The sequence below is a fragment of the Euleptes europaea genome, chromosome 7 (genome assembly GCF_029931775.1).
Source record: "Euleptes europaea isolate rEulEur1 chromosome 7, rEulEur1.hap1, whole genome shotgun sequence".
Classification (NCBI taxonomy): Eukaryota; Metazoa; Chordata; class Lepidosauria; order Squamata; family Sphaerodactylidae; genus Euleptes; species Euleptes europaea.
In genome coordinates this window covers 34,147,729-34,174,740 of record NC_079318.1, presented here as the reverse complement: position 1 = coordinate 34,174,740, position 27,012 = coordinate 34,147,729, and the positions used below count along the sequence as shown (strand labels likewise).

The window sequence follows — 27,012 nt, the reverse complement described above, 5'->3', positions numbered from 1 at the left end:
ATGGCAGACAATCAGGCTGCGCAACGGGTGCACATGGCTAACCTTAATGAATACTGTCAGAGGAAAAAATTAAAATGCGACTATAAAGATGTTGATGTTACAGGTCCTCCTCATGATCTTGTGTAAGTTTTCAAAGGCTATCAAGAGGGATTGGGGGTACGTTATGTAAAATGTGAGCAGGAATTCTCTTCCACTCTGGACATGGAAAGGATTGACAAACCAATAGCTCATTTTTTAAATCTGTGGGTGGGGTACATGGCCATGGCGGAGTAATTTGTCTGGCTAATTCCTTGCAGGAAGGGTAGGATAAAAAGCTGTCTAATAATTGGTAGCTGTTGGGAGCAGTTTGGGGACTGTGTGAGCAAGGCCTACATTGTACAAGTTTGAGACACTTGGGCATACTTCCCTTAGTAATTCCTTACTATCTTGAGTGAAGAAGTAGGTGCCAGCTGGCAGGGTGTTGAGAAGTGCAACATCCTACCTCTCTACCCTTCTCATGAGTGGTGTGGAGTCTTCTAGAAGAAGAAGAAGAGTTGGTTTTATATGCCGACCTTCACCTACCACTTAAGGGAGATTCAAAACTTACAATCACCTTCCCTTTCCCTCCCCACAACAGACATCCTGTGAGGTGAGTGAGGCTGAGAGAGTGAATTGCCCAAGGTCACCCAGCTGGCTTCATGTGGAGGAGTGGGGAAACAAATCCAGTTCACCAGATTAGCCTCCACCGCTCATGTGGAGGAGTGGGGAATCAAACCCAGTTCTCCAGATCAGACTCCACCGCTCCAAACACTGCTCTTAATGTCAGAGTCTTTCTTGCATCCTTATGTCAGTTCAGTCTTTAGGAAAGGAATGTTACCTGTTTGCATCCATAGCCAATATTGTATGTGCATTTGCTACTTTGTAAAATAGTTCAGTGGCAATAGCAGGAGATTAGTTGTGTTTCATTTCCAAGCAAAAATAGACTGTTTTCACTTTATAGTCACTGAGAACACAGTGTTTCTTGGCCAAGTGCATGTAGATCAGAAAATAATCCTTGGAGTGTTTGAAAGGAATTGGATTAATCCTGAAAGGAATGATGGCAAATGACTGTGTGAATGAACTGAATTTTCAGATGGGCATTAGAATGCATTAAACGGACTGTTTCACAAATGGCCAGAGTATAATCGTTTGGATTGACAATTCAAATGTAAGGATCCTGCTAAATTGCCTAATTCCCAGCAACTTTCTTTGCCCTCGAGGAAATGCAGTGTGTTTGTGGGTGCCCATTGAATACTCTGAGATGATTTCTGAAACTCGTGGTGTTTTATGCAGACAGCTACTTTTGAACATTTCCCTTGTATTCATTTAAGACATTTTTTTAGGATAGTTCTGTTCCACTTACTGGTCTCGGAGACCTCTTTCACTGAGCAATTAAGAACTCTCGAGAAAATTCTCCAGCTTTTTGAGCATTTACTTATTAAAAGAGAGACGCACTCAAGGCCTGGGGCTCAATTGGGAAACAAACCTTGGGTTGACATCCCAAGTGACATCCCTATACAGACCATACTGTAAGCAACCTATCACTCATCACTCGATGCATTCTCGTGGGCATTCTGAAGGAACCACTGCATTCTAACGACCATTCACTATCATATTTGTTACATGTCCCTTCTGTGTTTGTTATATGAAGTTGCACTCTCCTCCCCTAATTGCCACTGCTTGAAATGGCATTTACTGTATGGCACAACTTGACCAAATACTACTTGGCCATAAAATCTCTATGCTTGCTTCCTTTCTTTCACCTCTGGAAGTGGTGAATATTTTCAAGTGCTGGCAGTGTGCAAAAAGGAATTACGCATATTTCAGTATATAATTTAAACATTCAGAAACTGAGATTTACAGAAATGAAAGCTACCTGAGATTTTATTTTTATTCAGGGATATTGAAAGTGTTTTGTGAATTGTTTTTATTATTACAGCTTCACTGTAATGGTGGTAATAGATAATAGAGAATATCCCCCAGCAATGGGTAAATCCAAGAAGGATGCAAGAAGTCAAGCAGCAAAATTAGCTTGGGATGTTATACAACAGGAAAATAAGGTGAGTGGATTGTGCTGAGTGCAGCTACTGGGATACTGCTGATGTTTGAGAAACATTTTAGCCAGAAAATGGCAATATATATTTGACCCCTGACCATTTATGTATTTACTTCATTTATACCCTTCCTTTATCTCCAATGGGGACCTAAACTGGCTTAGGTCAGCATGGTACAGTGGTTAGGAGCAGCGGATTCTGAAGAACTGTGTTTGATTCCCCACTACTCCACTTGAGGGGCGGACTCTAATCCACTACTTCCCAACACACACACACACGCACACACACACAGAGGATGGTATAGCCCAGTGATGGCGAACCTTTTAGAGACCGAGTGCCCAAACTGCAACCCAAAACCCACTTATTTATCACCAAGTGCCAATACGGCAATTTAACCTGAATACTGAGGTTTTAGTTTAGAAAAAACAACTCATACATTCACATATTTTGATTGATATTCCCTTCTTGGGGAATTTGCATAAATAAGAGGCTTAAAGCTGGGCTGGCTAAGAGCAAGGAAGACTCCTCTATAATCATAGAGTTGGAAATTTCTTTTAGAAATGAGACTTGGGGGAAGCTAGGTAGACAGACAGAGATACATCCTGGCCGAACAGGAGGGTCAAAGATATGGTCCACATCTGAGAACAAAGCCACTGTAGTACCAGCCACATGGGACACCTGAAGCTTCATGGACCTTTGTCTATCAAGGTCAGTACTGTCTATTCACTGCAAAGCAGGTGTTCTACTGTTGAACCACCCCCAGCTCAAGTACTTCTGAATTCCATAGATTTCAAGGGGAGAAAAGTATTTTCTTCTATTTAGCTCTCAGACTGAAACCAAGAGGACTAAAGGCCAAACCATACATTAGGTTGAAGATCCATTACTAGATCTCCACATGGTTTTTTCACCCTAAAATGCAGCCATAGGGACAGACCACACTGGGCTGGGAGGATATTAACTTTCTTCATTTTCCCAATTAAAAATGTCTTCCCCAACTGGATGGCTACTGTTCCTGGTAGACAAATCTTTTTCTGTCTTCTTTCCTTGCTAGGAGATAATTGTACCTGGTGTGGAGGGGAGGGTTCAGCTGAGAAGTTAGTACCTTGTTGTCTCTGTAAAGGGCCTTTTTAAAACAGCTGCACCCTGGGACCTAGTTCAGAATTAGATATATAGGTGAGTCAGCACGGCGCTTAACATTCTGTAAGGGGGAAAAAACAATTTTGATTGAAAAGGCAGTTGGAATGGGGTGAAGAGAGTCAGTTGGATGGTAAGGGATGATGAGAAGCTGACAGAGTAAGCAGGGATAAAAAGAAAAAAGGCAGAGCAATCAATGTGGTAATACCTACCCAGGAAAGCAGAATGGAAGAAACTGAAGATGGGCGGGGCCCCGACAAACAGCTGAGCTCCCCTTCAAACTGAAGACAGGCGGGGCCCCCGACAAACAGCTGAGCTGCCCCGCAGCTCAGCTGAGAGGAGGGGGGCGTGGCAAGGTGCTCGGCCACAGCTTCCCTGTCCAAACTGAAAACAGGCGGGGGGCCCGACAAACAGCTGAGCTGCAGCTGAGAGAGAAGGAGGGGCTTGCCCCGGTGCAAGGAGAGGGAAGGCGCTAGCGCAGGCTTGGGGAGCATGGGCTTCAGGAGAAGGAGCACCGCACCACGGCAACACGGGACAGCCCTAGGCAGATGCGAGGGCTCCGCGTGTGCCCACATAGAGGGCTCTGCGTGCTGGCGACACGCATGCCATAGGTTCACCAACATGGGTATAGCCTGATCTCATCAGATCTTGGAATCTAAGCAGGATTGGTACTTGGAGGAGAGACCACCAAGGAAGCCTCTGCAGACAAAGGGAATAACAAACCACCTCTGCTTCTCACTTGCCTTGAAAGCCCATTGCTGGGGTTGCCATAAGTCAGCTGTGAAGGCACTTTACACATACACACACACACACACACACACACAAATAGTGTGTTTGTGTGTGTATATACACACATGCTATTCTTTTCCAGTTGTTGACTATATAGTGGCTTCGGCTGGGGAAGGCGGGATAGAAATTGAAAATAATAAATAAATAACATGACACACACACACACACACACACACACACACGTATTAGTCTATAGAGTTATATGTACTAAAAATGGCTTGATGGCACAAAATGGTGAGAGAAGTTGAGAGTCAGTTAAACAGTTGGGGGAAACAAAGAGAAGTATGAAAGTGGCCTCCTGAACCCCTGTGAGTTTGCAGAATCCTGCATGAGGAGAACAAATATATATGCAGATCTAATGTTTGGCCAGTGACTGATCTTAACAGGTAGTTAAAACCTTACTTGGCACGTTCTTTAGAATAAAAAAAAATTGAACACATTTAAGGGCATTTTCATACTGTGTCTACAAACCCAAGACCTGTATTTTCTTTCTGTTTTTGGTTTGCCATCATGGACACAAGAAAAATATTAACTCATTATTCAGCAGGATGATATCTTAAGATGTGTCAGTCTCCCCTGCCAAATGGAAACACGAGGTTTAGTGTCAGAGCAGACATAGCCCATTCCTCTTGTTAGCAAAGGGAGAATTCAGTTTGGCCCTAGGAGTCAACAGCCAGCCTCTGCTATGAAGTAGGTTAATTTGTGCATTTCCTTTTTATAGGCACATTCTGCTTCAGGACTACTGCAGCAGCCGCAGCGGCCTCTGTCCCCATCCGCACCACCACCACAATTGCCACAGCCTATTTCAAATGTTCCTGATATTACATCTTCACCTTCTGCGAACTATATCAGCTTGCTCAATGAATATGCTTCAAAGAATAAAGTATCTGTTCAGTACCCTTTGAAGGATAAACGTGGAGAAGACCATAAGCCAAAGTGAGTTATCCATAATCCTGGGAAGGATGCTGGTGTGGGGAGGAGTGGGGGTTGGATCTTTTTAAAATTAATGCTGTTGGTGACATGTAGATGGTATGCCAATAAAGGTACTGAAATTTGATTGAAATTTGACATGTAGATGTTGGTGGGTTCAGTTTAGCACCAAGAGTTTCTTTTCAGTTCTAAATATCCTATTTTCTCTGCAGGAAGTCAGTACAAATGTATAATGAAGAATTTGGGATCAGAGCTGGACATATATTGTTTAACAGTTTTATAAAATTCTGTACAAATGAGCAGATGGCTAAATTAGAGCAGATGGCAAAATTAGAGCAGCATAATTTAAGCTAGGTGTACTTGTACAGCAGCCAAAAAATCTTAACAATAACACAAAAACATATGATTTAACATGCCAGTAAAATGTAGTGGATCTTATGGTTTGCAAATAAATACTGGATTTTGAGAATACAATACTTTCTTAAGGCTATTTTATTGTGTGAGAATCACAAAAGAATGTTATATGAACTGGCTTATGTATCCACCCCTCTGCTTCCATGTGTTCCTGTCAGCAATGTAATGTATAGCATGATTTGCCATGTGGAAACTATCTATATTGTTATGAGTTTTCCTACCAACGGTGCTGGACAGCCATACTTTCGTTTGCGGGCAAGGAAAGTCCTCACATGGAAGCAGAGAGCATGTGGATTAGGTAATATATGGTGAACCAGACCACAATTTCAAACAGATCTTGTCAGTCATGCTAGAAATTGCTTTGTGTGTGTGTAAAGTGCCTTCAAGTCGCAGCCAACTTATGGCGACCCCTTTTGGGGGTTTTCATGGCAAGAGCTTAACAGCGGTGGTTTTGCCAGTGCCTTCCTCTGCATTACTAGCTTTTAAATGAGAACTGATGTCAATTTCTCCGCCAGATACTAAGTTCTGATCTTGTGCAATGACTGTGGATATGAAGGTTATGCTGAGCCCTGATTCAGAGGAATGTGGGTGGGAAAGGCTGAAAACATATGCCTTGTGAAATAGATACCTGGAATACTTGTAGCCTAGGCTGCTTCTTTCCTGTAGGATTGAAATAACTAGACTTTATTGCTGCTGTGGCCACAGTAGCATCCTGTGCAAGAAAGTGATACAGGGATGGATAACCCTGCTTCTGATTTGGCTAGATATAGCAGGAAATATCCTTTTTGGTGTAGTTCTACTTTGCCAGTGCTAAGAACCCAGATAGGATGCAAGAGGATAGCAGTGGCTCTATCCTTTCCACTGGCCCCTCCCTGTGTCATATTCTAGAAATGAGCACCCCTGGCTCCCAGTAATGGTACCAGGTCTAGAGGTACCTATGTGATTCACTGGGAGCCTGATATCACACTTTGCTGAAATATATTCAGTGACCATTGATTTCCCCCCTTTTGTTATCTAGCTTTTTCTGTGCCTGTGAAATTGGTGGTAAAATTTATGGTGAAGGTACAGGAAACAACAAGCAAAGAGCAAAATTTAATGCAGCCAAGCAAGCGTATGAAAAGTTGATGGCCCAACCAGCTTTAAGGGTATGTATTACACTTAGAGTAAAGATACATTCATCAATGCTTTCATTAATTATTATTTCACCATGCAAGTTTAAAACAGACTTATTCCAAATACTTCACATCAAGTTCCTGGTTGAAAGAAATACATACTGCCTTTCTAGGAACAAAACCTGTGGTGTAGGTCATGTTTTACATTGTCTTGTATTCTTTTGGTGTTCTAAAAATAGCCTTATTTTCTGGACAGAAATAGCATACTCAAAGGCCTCAGTTTGACTAATGGAGTATTAAGCTGAAAGGTAAACATTTAAAAAGGGATTGAGAAGTAAGGTTTGAAAAGTGAGCTTCACATGTAGTCCTGGGTGTGGGTACAGCCACCTCTTAGCAGAAGGTACTGTCAGATGGAGTTTTCCCTGGATTCAGGGTATGAAGTTGGATATAGCTGACACAATACAACGCCTGACATATTCATGATTGAATCAGCAATATCAGATACTGCAAAAGCCTCCCCCCTTCCTGACAATTCTCAGTTTCTGTATTTCTACTTCTGAAAATATCGGAATTAGGAATCATGTTGGGAGGCAGTAGGGTGGAGGGACTGTGCGTAAGCTGGTCCATGGCAAATTAGCCCTTTTAAAGTTTAAAGGGCATTATGAGCTATGGGTGGTAGACCTGGCCTCCGGAGGACTGGTCTGCCCATTAGAAATAATGCTTCTTTAAAGTTTAAATTCAGCATGTCACTGACCCTCTGAGGGCCAAGACAGGCTTCCTCTCTCTCCTTCCCTCCCCATTGCTGCTGCCTATTTGGGGAGGAGGCAAGCACTTAAAAATTATCATTTTATTTTCCTTTTAGTTGAGAAATGGCACAATTATCATTTTCACTGAATTGGGAGTAGTGTTCTTGACATTACTTTCCAGATTGTAACAAAACTCCCAGTATTTAATGAAAACAATAATCATGCCTTCCTGACTTTCCAATAAAAAATTAAACGATAGTTTTTAAGTGCACACTCCTAGCATAGATCCTACAGAAATGTCATCTGACAGAAAGGATTTATGTGAGTAGAGCAGACTTTTCCCGCCAAAGCCGCAAATGTCCCCAGAAATCTACTCCCAGGGGACCCCCTCAGGAACAGCATGGAGGGGGACAAATGGATGATCTGCATTGGATGGGAGGAAGCAGCATTCATAACTTGACTTTTTTGCTATCAGAGTAACAGATGTACTTAGAAAAGAAATCATTTCCTTTAATTTGATGGTTACTGGATTAACCCATATTGTTTTCCAGGCAGAACAAAATGTGCCTATAAAAATGTTTGCCAGCAAATCCCAGGAAACATCAGAAGGGGCATCTATGAAGTAAGTTACATTTGCCCGGCTGGCTACCTGTATTGTATAACAACTGCCTCCAGATATCCAAGCATGGCTATGTCACTGCTATGTAAGGTTGCCAGGTGGGTGGCTTTGGTGGGCAATTGCCTGCCAATCCACCCAGCTGCTCCGGAGTGGAAATCCCGGAAGTGATGTAATTGCATTGCATTGCTCGTGCAGTTGCCCCAGCCTCACCTCCTAAAACCTCCTGTCAATGGAGAAGGGGGACCTGGCAACCCTACTGCTATGTCAAGTGCCCCTGCCAGAGGGGAGCTTCTGTGTCTATATTGTGATTCCTTGATGAGGGAAATGCATCACTTTGCTTCTGCTGTTTCTGGATCCACTGTCCTTTCTCTCCTGTTCCAGAAAAAGCACCAAGTCAGGAAGAACTGGAATGTGTAACTGGGGGGCGGGGGAGAGTGGTATGCTTATATGTCTGTTGGCTCTGAGATTTCTAAAAGGGGAAGACCGAGCCAATGCTGGGGGCTGCTGTCATGCCATAAGCATAAGGCCCCCTTTTTTTGGGTGGGGGGAGTAGCGTATGCTCAAAGTTAATTGAAAACCTGTACAATAAAAACCAAACACAAAAAGGCAGCAAGTTCCATGTAGAAGCATAAATGGCAGGAGATTTTACACAAATTTAAAAAAAGCAATTTCAAGACCCGAAAGTTCTTCAGAACAGCACTACCTTTGGTTTATGCTGCAGTGTTTCCTCCGGTTTTTGGCAAGCAGAGAAACAGTCTTCATAGTCTTTGTTCTAGGGTTAAAAATAAATCAAAAGAAGTATACAGTTACCTAATCTTCAGAAGTCCAGTTCTTTTGACAGCATGTGCCACAGTTGAAAACACTGATGCCACTTTAAATTGTAATTCAGACAGGTCTGTTTAGGAGACGAAGGATCTTGATTAGTAACATTACGATTTTTCTACTGTGCAGTCTCTCTGTGATAGAGTGCTTTTATTCTCCTTACCAAGATTCTGTCATTGAATTAAACAATGGAGATATTGTAAAGAGAAATGGAACATCTCCCTTACTTTGAAATTTGAAGAATTCTCTCCTGCCACAGTAATCAATTAACAGTTGATAATTTTGGATATTTGTTGAAGTTGTTTGAAAGAAGTTGGCATATCGTAACTCCCAGGTGATGATTCCGTTAAGGAAATAGCAAATTTACCCAGGGAGGGGATGGATACAAATAAAACACCAATGTGAAAGTTCAGGATTTCATAGTACTTTACCTTGGAAGACTGAAATAATTGACTTGCGCTTAAATGTGTCGTGTGGTTAGGAAAAACTGGTCTGATCTGGCAGGACCCTTATGTTCTTAACTTCTGTGGGGGTTTTTCATACCTTGAGATCAATGGATTAAATTCAACAAATACTACTGAAATTTATTTATTTGCTTTGCAGTGGTATGGACTCTGACTTGGAATGTAAGGACGTAACTGACAAACTGGCTACTAAAATTGGTGCTATGCAACTAAGTGAAGTTTCTTCGTCTCCTCTGGTATGATATGAAAATCGATTGTCAACTATTTATTTTTGGTTCTGCATTCCGAAAATACATTAATTCTTCTCCTAGGATGACACCAACAAGATTGGTGGTCTATATATTTACAAAAATAATAGACCACAACTGTAAAATTAAACATATGTTGAGCAGGCCGGGAACAAGTTATGGGAAGCAACAGGCAGCAGCGAGGAAGATAGTTTAGAAGTGTAGAGGGGAGCAGAGTTAAACCTTTCTAAGCTCATTGACTTCCATCGGTGGCTACTTGCCAGTGGCTACTTGCTGAGACTTGGGAAGTGCAGGAGATCTGGGAACCACGTAGCGGGCATTGAATCACCTGACTCTCAGAATGATTAGTGTTCAGAGATGATGTTGTTTGTGTTGAGCACTGTGGGATCTGCTGGTGGAGGGATCAGGGATTTAATTTTTAGCCCAAGACTTATGATATCTAATGATATCTAATTTAGGATTTTGAGAGAAACCACTGAATCTAAACATTTGGCACCAAAGTATTATTGTTATATTGAAACTGATTTTTCTCTTTTTGTTAATATAGGCAAGTCCCAGAGTTCCCCATGTGAAACCTAAAAGGTATATCTCAGTCTAACTTACTTACCAGGGTGGTTGTGAGGATAAAACTGGGAAGGGAGAACCATGTATGTCTCCATATGCTATTTGGAGGAAGGGCAAGATAAAAATGGACCAGAGGGATAATGTGCATCTTTTGAGATTTGTATCCTAATCTTTGTACCTTAATTGGTTATCAGCTGGTGAAAATGATCAAAATGTAATGTTCCTATGCATCTGCATTAGCTACATAAGAGTACAAGGTTTAATTTTAACGTTTTTATTTTCCTAAGGAAAGATGCAGTGTTGGCACCCAAATTTTCAAAGCTGCATCAAAGCAAATACACGACCAATGAAAGGTAAGACGAAATTGCTGTTGAATATTCAATAAGCGTTATTTTTACTCTGTTTTCACTTGGATTTGATAAAAGTAGTGAAGTGAGATCCAATTTAGATCTACTTAGAAAGATGTATGTTTGGCAGGTAATGGCAAAAACCTAATGTCCAGGAAGAGTACAGGCTTCTCCATTTACTGCAGGGGCCAGGACAACTCTGTATATGTAGTGTGGATGTGTGTACTTGGTGCCTGTGTAAGTGGAACTTCCCTGTGTGCTTCAACGCTCCCATACATGTAATGATCCCCTAGATCATGGGTATCAAATATAAGGGCCGGGGGTCTGATCCGGCCCCTTGAGGGCTGTTATCCGATCCGCAAGCCATCCAAGGCAACCTGCCCAGTCCTTATTTGGGCTGGCCAGCCCACTGTGGGCTAGCCAGCCGAGGCAGCCATCCCCCCACACTCTCAGTCTGGTCTGGCGAGGCATGGCCTAGCCCGAATAAGTGACATTCATGTCATATCTGGCCCTCGTAACACCCCTGCCCTAGATTATAGATAATGGGTTTTGTACAAATCATAGCATTAATGTTGCTGCTGTACCAGACCTTGGAAGGTGGTTTACAAAACTGAGCTACATCTTGTGGTGTAGGTAACTGCACCCTAAAATACTAATGGCATGAAACAATCCGTGTTTATTACTCCCAGATCAGCATGCTTAGGATTGCAGCCTATAGACCTAATAAATTTTACATTGATTTCTTAGTTCAGTACTTTATCTGGAGAAGTTCTTCATTCTCTGTATTGAGCAGATGATTCCACCCTCTGTTTTGAGCAGATGATTCCACCTTCTGTATTACCAATTGCTAAGGTCTGCAATTCTTGTTCCACCCCTTGTGCTGCAGATGTTATACCCCATGTTTCCCTGGCCCCATTATTTTCCAAGGGATAACTCCTTGGGAATTAAAGACAATAAAGAGAATCAATGCTTAGTTTTCCTCACAAGCCACAGAAATAAGATTTGTTACAAGCTTTATCTGTCCATGCCAGTAGCCACATATAATGGTTTGTCAATGGGGTGAAAATGCCCCATTGAAAACAGCGAGGCTAGGTGTTGTAGCTACACCGCTGTTGAGAGGGGTGTTCCCTGGGCGAAAGGGGTTAGGAAGCTGCATAAAGGCAGCTGCACCCCTAGGAATGCCCAGGGAATGCCTCCTAGGATGCCAGTTCCACTGGAATGCTGCCAGGAGTCAGCGCCTGCTCCCGCGGTGTAGTGTCCTGGTACTGGCATGGATGCCACCTGTGATGGTGTGAGTGCCCCTTATCACGGATTAAATGGGCACATACCGGCCGACTCCTAAGGAGCTTCACACACCCTCTTCAGGATTGCAGCCTTATAATGCCTGGGAGGCTTAATTAGATCTGATGAATCTATGTGAACTTGTGATGATATGTACTAGGATTACTGTTTCTGTATTAGCTGTGGAAAACCCAGATTTCTGCATAATGCATAGATTTGTTATTGATTGCCACTACAATTTAGATAAATGTCCATGCTCCAGGGTATCTTGCTCTGTGTTTGTGTTGGCAAGTAACAACAGTTTTCTGTCATTTTCAGACAGGGATAATTTGGGCATTCTTTGTTTAAACTAGAATAATGGAAGTTATTGCCATAAAAAAAGAAATAACTCTATCTTGATTTTTCACCATTATCTTTGTATACTGTTTATATGTTCCTTGGAATTGAATTTTAAAGGACCATTTTTAAAAACATGAAGATATGACTGGGACTTCCTTAACAGTGCAGTTCTAAGCAGAGTTACACCCTGAGTTGACTTCAGTGGATTTAGAAGAGAGAAGGGGCTGTGGCTTAGTTGTAGAGCATCTGCTTGGCATGCAGAAGGTCCCAGGTTCAATCCCCAGTATCTCCAGTTAAATAGACTAGGCAGTTAGGTGATGTGAAAGACCCCTGCATGAGACGCTGGAGGGCCGCTGCCAGTCTGAGTAGACAGTACTGACTTTGATGGACCAAGGCTCTGATTCAGTATAAGGCAGCTTCATGTGTTCAAGAGTGTAACTCTGCTTAGGACCACACTGTAAATGTTATAATTGAAACTAAGGATTAGAGTGTGGAAACAGGGCATTGGAGACATCATTTGGAGGCATCATTCAGCATGCAAAAGACAGGGCAAATGATCTGTCTTCTAACATACTTTGTCTTGGCCTGCTTGGATCTAGAATCGTCATAATCATGGGGACTGTATTGCCACCTTAACATGTTCAAAGATTTTGCCATATATAATACTCACTTTCATTTCTTGAAACAGGTTTCTTGATGAATTTGAAGATATAGAGAAAATTGGGCGTGGTGGATTTGGGTGTGTTTTCAAGGCAAAGCATACAATTGATAGGAGAGTGTGTGCAGTCAAACGAGTGAAACTCAATTCGTAAGTAATCCTATGCTTACTTTATTAAACAGTTAACAGCTCTTAAATTTTAATGGGAAGAATAACACATTTAATTGTTTGGCCTTTGATAATTTTAGATTTAATTGGGGTGTAATATCACTGATATATGCCACTACTCTTCAGTTTCTTGGTTGTGCATTACTGATTTTTTTTTTTTTTTTACATAAAACTGAAGTGCCCACAAATAGTGATTTTATCCTCGGCTAGTATTATAGCAGAGAAACATTTATAAAATGTGTGAGGAAATATACCCAGCTTTGTTTTGCTTCTAAGATCCTTTTTATAGGTACCTGTAGTGGCATGTTTGTTGTTGACTCTACAGTTGTGTAGAGAGCCAGCGTGGTGTAGTGGTTAAGAGCGGTGGTTTGGAGTGGTGGACTCTGATCTGGAGAACCGGATTTGATTCCCCACTCTTCTATATAAGTGGTGGAGGCTAATCTGGTGAACTGGATTTGTTTCCCAGCTCCTACACATGAAGCCAGCTGGGTGACCTTGGCCTAGTCACAGCTCTGATAAAGCTCTCTCAGCCCCACCTACCTCACAAGGGTGTCTGTTGTGGGGAGGGGAAGGAAAGGTGATTGTAAGCTGGTTTGATTCTGCCTTAAGCGGTAGAGAAAGTCGGCATATAAAAACCAACTCTTCTTGTTCTCATACCAAGATAAGCTGCTCTGAGACTGGCTTTGGGGGTTACCGCACTTTGTATTCCCAGCGATGTATTAAGAGTTTGAAAATGTTGTAAAAAACATTGCTTTAAAAGGGTTTTTGGATACCATGGCTTATGAATGATTGGAAGACGTCTTCACAGCTAAAGGGGCCAAACAAAGTGCGAACAGTATTTTTGATAACATTTTCAAACTCTTAATACATCGCTGGGAATACAAGTGCGGTAACAGCCTTTGTCAGGAAGAGCGGCATAGAAGAATGGATAATAAATTAGTGCATAATTTTAATCTACTTGCTTTGCCCTGAGAGTGGGTTGGATCCAGAGGTATTTTTCGACTGATATAAACTGCCAGGGGAAGGAGAGACAGTTTTTTTTTTGCCAGTTTTCCTTTCTACCAGGAACATCATTTTTGGGAGCTCAGTAGACTCCAACAGGAGAGGGAAATTGGTGACAATCACCCCCACCCTTCCACTGGCAGAAGTAACTTACACTCGCAGAAAGCAACCTTTGCATTCACACCAGAGTGCTTAAATAATGGCCAAGTAACATCTGTATCTGTGACTTTCATATTGCATGCTGTCAGGATGCAATGTGGGCAGATGTTTTTATATGCACCCACACTGATCTGATAACAGCTGTGGTGACAGTGGCAGTCACCCTGTTATAGGTAAATGCAGCGGGGGGCTAAATGGTTTGCATCTCTTAGCCATTTCATTTGAAAGCAGTGAACAAGTAAATGGAATGCAATCATATTAAAGTTGCAAGGAAATAGATTTTTTGATAATGCCAATTCTATGCTTTGTAAATTAAAATATTTTAAATTAATGATTGATCTTTTTATTTTACTGAGATTTTTGTGGTTGGAACTTTAGAAACATCTCAATTATAGTAATGACACAACATCATTCCTTTGTAGTATTTCCTTTTTACGTTTCTGATATTTTTTTCCGTACAACTTATGATTGAGTTCCAAATCAGAAACCTCATTTTTGAAAATAATTTATAATTATCTAATTAATTTCTCTCTTTTTTGTTTTTATTGCACTTAATCCAATAAACAACAGATTTTTAGAATAACTGTCACCATTTTAGGGTATCCCTTTTGAATGTTTGTAATGAGTCTTTTTTTCCCAACCAGTAGAGAAAAAGACATGGCAGAAGCTAAACGGGAAGTCGAAGTTTTAGCAGACCTTTACCATGAAAACATTGTCCGATATTATGGTTGCTGGATTGGAAAAGACAGTCTTGGATTAGAGGACAGCATACATGATAATAGGTAAATCCATGGCATAATGTTCTTTGAGTTCATTTTCTATGCCAGTATTGAAAAGTACTCTGAGGCAGCAACAATCCCTGCCCATGACAGATGGTAAGACATTGGTAAGACATGGCTCACAAAATTTTAGCTGTGAGGAGGGGGGAAATGGGATTTTCCTTCCCCGTTATTTGTAATGGGGCTTTATTTGCTCCTGTTAATTGCAGACTTTATAATCTCATGCCTATCAACAAGTGTGATACAGCCTCCAAACACCTGGCTAGTTTGTCCGGGGCGGTATCTGGTTGGCCGTCCATCAACAGGTAAATCTGGGTGTCATCAGTGTACTGATGACAACCCAGCCCAAAACTCCAGACAAGCTGGGCAAGGGGGTGCATATAGTTGTTAAACAACATAGAATCATAGATGGTTAATAAAAACCTTTTCTCCAATAGTCCCACAGAGGTTAAACATGTACAGTAACCTCCAGGAGGCAGTTAAGCATTACTTGGACAAGGTAGAAGAGGAACAGCATTTGCCTGCTTAAACCTGTAATGGTATATAATATCCTGGAGGAGGGAGATTGAAGTTGTGAAATAGATGTTTTGATGCATAACAGAGGTCTATTGACTTTATTATATTTGATGTAATTCACTTGATTTCATTTCTCTGGGTCTTTCCTTGGCCACTGTTCTGGTTGTTGAGTGACTACGTGTGTACAGCACTGGTGCTCATCAACCACAGGCCTGGCAGAATATCTCCATCTTACAGGCCCTGCGGAACTGCACCAGATTACGCAGGGCCCGGGTCTCATTTGACAGAGAGTTCCAGCAGGCCGGGGCCAGGACCTAAAATGGACAGCCGGGAACTTCTCAGGCTGGGGACTACCAGCAAGTTGTAATTTGCTGAGCGTAACACTCTTTGGGGGGCATACTGGGAGAGGTGGTCCCGCAGGAACGATGGTCCCAGACCATTTAGGGCTTTAAAGGTTAATACCAACACCTTGGACTTGATATGGTACTCCACCTGGAGCCAGTGCAGTTGCCTGAGCACAGGTTGAATGTGTGCTCTCAGCGGAGTCCTGGTAAGGACCCTCGCTGTGGCATTCTGGACCAGCTGGAGCTTCCGTAGCAGCCTCAAGGGCAGCCCTACATAGAGCAAGTTACAGTAGTCTAGCCTGGAGGTGAGCGTAGCGTAGATCACTGTGGCTCAGACCACTCAGGGTGGGAAAAGTACGGCACTAGCTGCCTAGCCTGGTGGAGATGGAAAAAAGCCGCCTTGGCTACAGCTGTGACCTGAACCTCCATTGACAAGGAGGTGTCTAGGATCACACCCATACTCTTAACTGTGGATACAGCTGTCAGTTGCACACCATCAAGAGCTGGGAGCCGGTGCACCACTTCCGACCCTCCCTGACCCAGCCATAGGACCTCCGTCTTTGATGGATTTAATTTCAGTCAACTCTGTTTCAGCCAATTTGTCACAGCCTCCAAACACCTGTCCAGTGTGTCTGGGGTGGTACCTGGTTGGCTGTCCATCAACAAATGTATCTGGGTGTCAGATAGCCAAGCTCTCCTTGGCGTCCCACACTAGGCCAACACGCTCAGTGCTGGGGATCTCTGGGCCAGGAAGAGCCCTGAAGGAGAAAGATTCCTCGGTGAGTATTGTCACCTTCCCAGCCCATTGTCTGAGTCTGATGAAGGACTGAGAAACCTGGGGGCGGGGGGGAGCAGTTGTTTCAGGGCAACAGTTTCGCCCTCCCTCATGCAGGTCTCGGTCACACATACCAGGTCTACTCCCTGTGCTACAAAGTAGTCCTTCAGGGGTGTGATCTTATTAGCAATGGACAACAAAGAGTCATACAGGAGATCATTTTATTGCCCCCTGTTAATCTTGGCCCATTTTATAAAGTGGCTCCTCCTCCTTTCACTAGTGGAGAATCTAGTAGGATCCAACCCTTAACCAATGCGAAAGCAGGTTACTTGACAGCTAGCGTGTAAGTAATGAATATTTATGTTCTTATATATGTTTCTAACTCTTGTATTATCAAGTTATAAAATATGTTTAATAATGATTTTAAGTTGTTACATATAACAATTGAATGTACAAAGCGAAAGTCCCTATAAGCCAAGTTGCCTTCAATCTTAGAAGTTAATAACACAATTGTATTATTGTGTTATAATGTGTGGGGTCTGAAACCCTCAGCCGGTACTCCCTGGTCCGTTCCCCGTAGTAGAGCCCGTGGCTGTGGAGTTTCCTCGGCCTCAGACCACTCAGTCAGGGAATCAGAACTCTCTTCCCCGTCTGAGTCCGCCAGGGTTGTGGGCTCTTTGCAGCCAGCCCGTCCCGGCTATCCTTGGCCTCCACCCCACACCCCGTTTTAAAGGCTTCCTGCCCTGACTCCACCCCTTCTGAGCCCATAAGGCTCTGTGCCCCGCTTCCCCTCCGCGGCCGCTCTGGTCATCTGCCAGTTTCCGCGGCCACACCCCCGCCCTGCCCTTGCACGGCCGCCGCTAAGCTGGGCTTCGGGCATGGTCTCCACCTCCGACCCCTGCAGCGGTCCGTCACCTCCACGGGGCTTGTGAAGTCCGGTGCGCCGCGCTTCCCCGCTCCCACCGGCTGGTCCCTGCTCGGGTTGTCGTCCTGCGGGGGGGAGAGAAGGGGCCTGTGAGGCTGTGCCTTGGCGGCCTGTATGCCGACCAGGGGCAGCATCACTCTCCTCCGCCCTCCCAGTTCCATCTACCCCGTGGCCTGGAACAAAGGGCGGGTCTCCCTGACGCCGCCGGCTGCTGTTCCCGGCCGGTGTTGTGGCGCGGTCGGAATCCCGCCTGCCGGAGTGCAAGGTGAGTCGGGAACCCGGGGCGAGGCCTGCGACACCCTGGCCAGGGTCATCATTATAATATTATAGTGGTTCCTGAAGAAGACCTAAAAAAAGGTCGAAACAGGGTGATAAAATAACCGGACCCCTGTAAAGCAAGAACCGCACCCCAATACACAGGGGAAGATCGGAACCTCAAAGCTACAGACACTAGGAGCCACTTACGTAGAACTTCAACTCGCGTTATTTTACGTTGTGCTCTAGTGTTCTATTTACTGTCAATGTTAACAGTCCTTTACATCTGTAACTTTGTGATTTATGTTGGGGCAACAATGTATGTTCCCAAGAATATGATATGAATTACAATATCATTTTTCTATCTTATGTTTGCTTTATATGCATATTAATACACTTTAAGGCTTCATAAGACTGCTGGTTTATTTCTGCAAGCTTTGCCAACAGCTATTGCAGCAACAGCCCATCTCAGTCCAACTAGCAAGGGCAAGCCTGTGGAGCCAATGCTCTCCTCTGGTTGGAAGGAACATGTACTTACAGATAGAGTGCAGAAGCAGGGCATGGGAAGGCTCAGCATGGCTACAGCATGGCAGCAGTGGAGCTGTTACAGCACGTATGGTTACAGCATTGCAGCAGTGGAGCTGTTTCAGCTTCCTTCTTCAGGCAAAAACATTTGATGGCTCTGGGAGAGAGAGAACCGACCAAAGTTGCATCCAGCTGTGGCCGCCTACACAAAGTGATGGCTCGAGGGAGACACACTCATGTACTTCCCAGCGCGCAGCAGGATCAGCTGCAGTGCCAGCGTGCTGGAGAAAAGCGAGTGGCTGACTGCTCCCAGCCTCCGATTGACATGTTCATGGAGGAGAGGAGTATTCATGGCTACTAGTTAAAATGGATACTAGTCATGATGCATACCTATTCTCTCCAGGATCAGAGGAGCCTGCCGAATATATTGGGTGCTGTGGAACACAGGCAGGATGGTGCTGCTGCAGTTGTCTTGTTTGGGGGCTTCCTAGAGGCACCTGTTTGGTCACTGTGTGAACAGACTGCTGGACTTGCTGGGCCTTGGTCTGATCCAGCAGGGCTTTTCTTATGTTCTTATGGGTTCTTTATTCTCTTGTAAGTACAGCAAGGAGGGGGGAGGGGAGGGGTGCTCCTCTGCTTCTGCTACTCGCCCAGGCCCTGGCAGATGACGGGCTTTGTTGCCTTTTGCTGATGCTGCCTTTTGGCCCTCACTCCCAGGCCTGGTTCCTTCTCAGCCCTAAAAATACCAGACCACTTATATGCCCAATATTTTCTCAGTCCCCCCCCCCCAGTCTACAGAAATACTGGACTGTTTGGGACAATACTAGACCCCTGGTAACCGTAATTAGAGGTAGTCAGAGTAGTGTATGGCCTGTGGTCACCCCTGTAATTGGGGGCTTCCTTTTGATTATGCATGCCTTTTCTCCCCTTTGGAAGTCTCCTTTCTCTCCCCGTGCATTTTGCCTGTGTTTTCCAGATGCTGTGTTAGCCAGAATCTGGAAAATGCGGGCAAAACATGCAGGGAGAGCGGGGCAACCTCTGACGGGCAGAAAAGGCATGCATAATCAAAAGGAAGCTCCAAAGCAGTCGGCGGGGGTGACCGTGGGGAAACGTCCCTGCATAAAAGGCCTATGTAAAATTGGGTCTGTGGGTCAGGTTTGTGCACATGGGTATACTTGCTGTATGAATGAAGCCTTTTTCCTAACTAGGTACTCTGGCATTGACTGAAGTTTAATTATAGGCAGAAATCAAAAAGGTTGGGTTAATAAGTTCAGAGCTTAACTCAAATGAGCTGCTTAATTCAGGTGAAATCTGCTATAGCTAAACTCAGATATGTTAAATTGTGCATTGCAGCATTCATTTACACTGAAGAATTGTATGCTGCCCATTTTAATACTGTGCCATGCTTTTAATTTTTGCAGCTTACCATGTGACTGTCTCTTCATAGAAATGGAATTTTGTGAGAAGGGAACACTGGTTGATTGGATTAATAGAAAAAGAGATACGAAAAGGTGCAAGGATGAATCCCTAATGAAATTCCAGCAAATAGTGGAAGGGGTGGCATATATTCATTCAAAAGACTTAATTCATAGAGATCTCAAGGTAAGTAAATAGGGGGTAGATAAAATGCAGTAGCTGGTCACAAATTGTTAGCTTCCTCTGTTCTGCATTGGAATTCTGTTTGTCCCATTCCAGAGGCTCAGGTTGGGCAATACTAACCACACACAAACCTAATTTAAAACATATATAATACTCAGGCTTTTATCTAAGCATTCTTATTTTTTTTTAAATTCATTCAGATTCTTGTCTACCAGTATCTGAAGCATACTTTCAACCCCCTTGGTCAAAAGTATTATTCTCTTAGCTGTACCTATGAGAGAGAATGTCTAATAAACGCCAGCCGTAGTCCTCAGAGACTGCAACCTGGATACCATGAATAATAGGCTTGCCTTTCTCTTTGTCTTTCATCAGAGGATCCTCTGTAAACATTCTTCTTTGGTAAAAAGGCAACAGTTTATAGCATAGAGGTTTATGACTCACTAAAATGATTCATCTCTAAAGCAATAGACCAGGGGTCCTCAGACTTTTTAAACAGGGGGCCAGTTCACTGTCCCTCAAACACTGTTGGGGGCCGGCCGCCCCCCCTGCCCCCTGGGAAGGCAGCCAGGCGCCCAGGCAAAGAAAAGTTAACTTGTGGCAGGAGGACATGCCGCCCCTCCCCCAGGTGCCTCTCCATGGCCGACACCCCCCTTCGCTGGGCTGTGAGACCCCCCAGCCACCGCGTGCCCTCCTTTCTCACCTCCTGGAGCGGGAGGCGGGCTGGGCTGGCCCCCTGCTTGGCAAAGAGCGCCTGAGGGGGAGGGGGAAGGGCGCGGGAGGAGGCCGGTGGGAGATGGGGGTCTCAGCCCTCCCCTGAGGCGCTGCCACCCAAGCCCCCCACGCGGGGGCCCCGGCGCTCGCTTGCCCGCTCGCCTCGCAGGCAGACGGGGATGTTCTTCCAGCCCGGCATGGCTCCTTCAGGGCTGCGGCGGCTGCTGCAGCAGGAGGAGCAGCGGCGGCGAGGGGCACATTGTAGTCTGAGGTGGTGCCTCCCGTCCCCCGAGCCGCGCACGCACCTGGGGAAAGGAAGGCGGCGGCGGCTCTTCAGGGAAGCCACGGTAGGGAAGGCGTAGAGGCGGCGGCGGCTCCTGGGTCAGCGCAGGTGTCGCTGCTCCGCTGCTGCCACCGACGCTTTATATGGTGAACGGCCGCCTTAGTTTGGGGAAGGGACGGGCGCGGCGGCGGCTCCCGAGGGAGGAGGGGGCCGGGTTCAGGACCCTGGAGGGCCGGATCCAGCCCGTGGGCCGTAGTTTGAGGACCCCTGCAGTAGACCTTATTGGTTTAAAGAAAGCTCTGTGAGATTTCGAAAGTCGGAACAGTGACTCTGTTGCGTCCTTAGTAGCACCCGAAAACCCTGGGCTTTCTGAAACGTTACTTCTTCATGAGTGTGAGGCAGAGAGTGAACACAGAGTTACACAGAAAGTCTTCTGACTGAATCCGTCTGAGTGCTGAGTGAGTCTTGAGTGAACCTGACAGTTGGAAATGTCCGTTAGAACTAACTGCCACCTGAAGGGAGGGGCCGACTCAACAGGAGCACAGAGCCCCCTGCCAATCAAACTAGGCCCAGTGTTAAATCCAACAGATACTGCCTGGAGTACATCCCAAAGATTAGAAATTGTTGGTAGCCTGTCATTAGTAGACTGCATTTATTCATCATGGACAAATCTTAACTGGGATTCCCTACGCGAAAAGGGAGAAGTGAAGTGTCTGTACAAGCCCAGCAACAAACCACATTGTGCACATCCAAGCTTTATGTCTGTCTACTGCACTGGTGAAATCCAGCCTTTGTAATATGTAACATATATAACTGGAAACAGAATTTTTTAAAAATGTAACATATCCTAATGTGTGCTTTATATTTATAGCCTCTAAATATATTAATATCTAAAGAAGATAAAATAAAGATAAGTGATTTTGGATTGGTAACGTCGGGTGTACGTGATCCATCAGTACAACGGACAAAAAACAGAGGGACAAAAGGCTATAGGGCCCCTGAACAGGTAATTCTTTTAAAACTTGATTTGTGTACATGCATTGACACATTTCTCCTAGGGAAACTCTTCATTTGATTTGTGTCTACATGGATAAGCTGAATAATCTGTGTTGCAGTGTGACTCCCATGTCAGAGTCACACGGCTGTAGAATTGAGGTTTGATCACACATGCAAGGCCTTCATAAAATGAACAGGAACTATACCCAAAGAGTATGAGGAGGTTCTTGTAGGTTATCTGGGCTGTGTGACTAATCTGCATGGCTATTGTGGACTGTAGTCTTTGTTAGTCTGGAGGGACCACAAAACGCAGCATACAAACAAGGATAAAAGAACATGAAAGATACTACAGACTTGGCCAACCTGAGAAATCAGCAGTGGCTGAACATGGACTGACACAAACAGGACACAGGGTCTTTTTCCAAGACACTGAAAGACTGGACAATTCTACCAACTATTTTGTCAGATTGCAGAGAGAAGCCATTGAAATTCATAAACATCAGCATAACTTTAACAGAAAAGAAGAGAGTTTAAGAATGAATAAGGCTTGGCTTCCTGTCCTGAAAACCTCCAGACTAATAAAGACTACAGTCCACAATAGCCATGCAGATTAGCTTTGGATTTCACACATCAACAGATCACTTCAGGATACAATGGTTCCATATTAACATACCACACCCTCATTAGCACATTATCCTGATACTTACAGGACAATGATTAGCACATTACCTTTGATACTTTTTGCAGGACAATGATTCAGCTCAAACCCAACCCCCTTCTGACTATATATTACTCTTCCTACACACTTGACACAGAGACACTGTCCTTCAGTGTTACTCCTCTGAAGATGCCGGCCACAGCCGCTGGCGAAACGTCAGGAAAGAAAAAACCAAGACCATGGTCACACAGCCTGGATAACCTACAAGAACCAATGAACTCTGACCGTGAAAGCCTTCGACAATATTTAGTATGATGAGGTCTTGCGATACCACTATGCAAAGTTAAATCTTTTGTCTTTGTGTTCTTTTTGGAAGTTCCCAAATGATATTAAGTTGGAAATAATATGAAGTTTATGTTTAGACAAACTTGCACCTGGTTACAAATTTTATTTCTGTCCGATCGACAGGATTAAGCTCTATAAAAATGTCCTGTTGAAACATATTCTAAACACATAGACGTGTACATGTGAAATGTCCATTTTGTGCTCTCTGCAGGCAGGGGTACGTTATGGAGAAAAAGTGGATATCTTTCCTTTAGGATTAATTTTTATTGAAATGCTTTGCATATTTGAAACAGATTATGAGAAAAGCAAGGTAAGTTATCAGAAAACTCTCTTATTTTTTGCCTGCATGTATTACTTAAGATGAGTGCATAGGAAAATATTCCAAAACAACATCCCACAAACACATGTAGTAGAAAAAAAATTACTGAAGAAAGCGGGCCTAGGAAAAAGGTGGCTGGAGACATTTTGGAGTTAACTTGCTCCAGCATCTCTGCTGTTCTAGCACTTACAGAGAAAAGAGTTTGTTGATCGTTCATAGGATACTGCCACCTGACAGTTCATCTTTCTCTGCTGGCATCACTATACACAGGAAGTGTATATGCCAGGTTTCTTGGGTCTAGCAACAACAAAAGGGAAAAAACCCTTAACCCTATAAAACTAGAATAAAGTACCCAAAAGGTAAGGAATCAACATGAAATCCTGGGCTAATATTAATGCAAGTGATTTTGTGGATAATATATAATAAATTTAATACAAACACAAAATTAGTATAAATATAAACAATTTGTTGTAGGGCTACATACAAGTTGTTTATATTTATATTAATTTTGCGTTTGTATTAAATTTATTATATATTATTCACAAAACCACTTGCATTAATATTAGCCCAGGATTTCATGTTGATTCCTTACCTTTGAGGTTTCTTGGGTCACCAGACGGAGGCCCCTTCTGTAGAGTACTAGTGTTCAAAACTGTGCCCCCCACCAGAGTGTGATATAGAACTCTGAGCATGCAGTCTGCAAGTTTAAATGCTCATTCCACCTGTTACTGAAGTATCCCTCTCCCAAATCATGGTCTGATTCAAGTGACAAGACTATACAATTTGCCTCTCTTCTGCCACTATATTTTACATCCCAACATTCTACCCCACATGTGCATATTCTGTTCTGGGATCTTTGTATCTGTTAAAGAATGAACAACACATTCCCAGTTCTGACTGTTAGTTGTGTTAGTTTCTGGTGCATTTTGAGGCTATCTGCATATAAAATCTCAGCTTTCTGGGTGGCTTGGAAGTATTTTAACCATTCAGGGATATACACTTGAGCATTTAGGGAAGGGATTCTTTAGACCCCCCCCCCACTTTAGAGCGGTCTTCAACATATGTCACATTTTTTTAAAAAAATTGGTAATCCAGATGTATTGGACTACGAGTGACAGACTAGGATTCTTCTTCTGCATCACTGCTCTTTTTTCCATGATGAAAGTTTTTTCAAAACCTCTCTTGAAACTGAAAAACAGGACAGAAAAACAGAAAAAAGCACTATATTTGACTGGCTCATACCATGCTATCTATTACCAAACGAATCCAGGCTCCTTTGCCTTGATAGGCTCTTCATGCTGATATAACTCAGGACACCTTCCCTCGGCACTGAAAGAGGAGGTTATATCCTCTTTAAAAAAACCATCCCTCCAGAAATATGTGGCCAATTATTGCCCGGTCTCTAACCTCCCCTTTCTTGGTAAGGCAATTGAGAGAATAGTAACGGACCAACTCCAGGTCTTCCTGGATAACTCATCTGCTCTAGACCCTTTTCATTCTGGCTTCAGGCCAGGCTATGGGACAGAGATGGTTCTGCTAGCTTTATTTGACAACCTCCATCTGTGGGTAGACAAAGGCCATGCCTTCTTGGACTTATCTGCAGCCTTTGATACAGTAGATCATACCATCTTGTTGAGGCTCTTGGAGGCAGAAGTAGGTATTAGAGGATGCATGCTGAACTGGTTCAAATCATTTCTCACAGATTGAAATGAGGGTTTCTGTGGGAGACCAGTTGTCATCAGTGTGGGACCTTTTCTGTGGAGTTCCAGAGGGTGCTGTTCTGTCCCCCATGCTTTCCAATGTCTATGTAAAGCTCTTAGGACAAATCATTCATAGCTTTGGGTTTGGATGTCATCAATATGTGGAAGATACCCAACTCTATATATGCTTTTCCAAATCCCCTGGTGATGCGGTAGAGGTCCTGAATAACTGCCTGGCTGCTGTGGTAAAATGGCTAAGAGTGAACAGATTGAAATTAAACTCTGAAAAGACAGACCTTCCCGCTTTAAATACTGCTCCAGTCGTACTGACCATACGCTGTAGTTTTCAGCTGTGAGCCTTTCCGCTGGGAAGAACGTCTGTGCCTGCGTCTGTGCCATTTTCCTGTCTTAGCTTCCGCACCTGTAGCCTCTGGACGTCTTGGACTCTGTAGTGCTGCTACCACACTCACACCTGTGGTACAGCGGTTCCCGCTGGGCCCATAACCCTATCGTGAGTTCAGCAGATTTAATCAGATGCCCAAGAAACTCCACCAGACGGTATCTGCTACCAAAGTGCTAGTTTATTCACAGTGCAGTTCAAAAAGCTCTATATACAATTCAGCAGAGCCTCTGGCTTAGTCAGTATATTCACCCCAACACTGAGCCCTAGAGGCCATGCCACTTATATACATATCTCATGCATAGATAATTGCCTGGCCACCTGCAGTATTGCATCATACTACCGGTTCCATCCAGTTCTCTCCAGTCCACTCTGCTGGAGTAAGTCATTTCTACACCTTGCATCAGCTAGATTAAGTGGATCTATTCTCACTGACAGCTCCTTCTCAGCTGTCCTATCAAAATAATACAGCATGCTTGCATATTCTTGACAGTAACGCTGGTTGGAAAGGAGGAGATCTTGAAGGACGTTATACTCCCTACTTTTGATGGGAGTTCAGCTGTCCCTTGCTGACTCAGTTAAGAGCCTTGTGGTTACACTGGACCCAGCATTATTACTGGAGAAGAAAGTTAATGCAGTTGCAAAAAAGGCTTTCTTCCAACTCAGTCTAGTGTGAAAGATGGCCCCTTACCTTGATACAGCTGATATCGCCACCAGGGTTTACGCTACAGTAACATTGAGAGTGGACTACTGTAATGCACTGTACATTGGTCTCCCCTCAAAATCAACTCGGAAACTCCAGTTGGTGCAGAATTCCAAGACTCAGCTATTATTGGGAGCTAAATGGAGCACTCATATTACTCCCATCTTGCAGGCACGTCACGGGCTGCCCATCAGTTACCAGGCTCAATTTAAAATATCAGCTATCACATGCAAAGCCCTTCATTGCCTTGGACCCTCATATACGCGCGACCATCTCTCCCCCTGTGCTCCACCATGACAGCTTCGCTCATCCGAGCAAGGCTTTCTGCAGGAACCAACCTGCAAATGGGCAAAATCAGCAACTGCTCATACATGTGTCTTCTCTGTTGTGACCCCCTTATGGAACAGCCTGCCTGAGGTCAAGAAGGCTCCCACTCTCCTGGCTTTCCTCAAACGATGCAAAACTGAATTATTCAAGAGGGCTTTTCTACACAGGCAATAGTATTGGACTGTACTAAATGATTCACCATGTTAATTGGAAAAATTATTAGGGACTGTGGTTTATACTACTGTAAATAGCTTGCTGAAACTAGTATCCTACTGTGGAACTTTGCATCACTTAATGCAGCATGTTAACACTTCTATTTTGCTTCAGTTCTGGTTTTAGACTTCTGGTTAGTTCTACAACCTAATCCTATTGTATTGTTCATTGAATGTCCCATCCTGTCGATTGTATTGACTTACTCTGTGTAACATGCCTTGAGTCCAAATGAGAAAGGCAGACTATAAATAATGTAAATAAATGATATAATTTATATAGTTGCCAACTCTGTTCCTTCTTCATTAAGTTATGCAAAGAGATTACATTATCTATGCACATTAGTTTCTGCTCTGTCCGGTCATCAGTGTGGGAAGGCATTCATTTGGCCAAGTAGGGAAAATAGGCAGATGCTGTCTATCTCAAAATTGCTTTTTGATTTAAGCAGTGAAAACTTCTGTTAGTTGATTTGTTTATAAATTGTATTTAATCTATCTGTGTCATTTTTTCAGGAGTGGGGCAACATTAAAGAATGTATCTTTCCCCAAAAAATGGTTAAGGAGTTTCCAACAGAGGTATACTGCAGTGAAATATCTTTCATAATTTTTCTCACCCATTCCCCATTACAGTTTTTCTTACAAATACTATTTTCTTTCCTTACAGGCAGCTCTAATTAAAAAAATGCTTTCAGTAGAACCATCTAAGAGACCTTCAGCAGCTACGATCTTGGAATTTTTAAATCGAGGAGAACAGAATGGCCTACACACTTGTTAA

At 43.6% G+C, this 27,012-nt stretch overlaps 1 protein-coding gene across 1 annotated transcript; it reads left to right on the top strand.

The window, feature by feature from the left end:
- Positions 1 to 27,012, top strand: EIF2AK2 (eukaryotic translation initiation factor 2 alpha kinase 2). The gene is made up of 15 exons (XM_056853350.1): positions 1 to 122; positions 1,958 to 2,078; positions 4,717 to 4,931; positions 6,358 to 6,484; positions 7,749 to 7,819; positions 9,242 to 9,338; positions 9,898 to 9,932; positions 10,202 to 10,267; positions 12,570 to 12,689; positions 14,516 to 14,650; positions 14,857 to 14,952; positions 19,409 to 19,589; positions 21,452 to 21,586; positions 22,791 to 22,889; positions 26,902 to 27,012. Exons 1-15 carry the CDS (start codon positions 1 to 3, stop codon positions 27,010 to 27,012), a joined length of 1,731 nt encoding a protein of 576 aa, XP_056709328.1.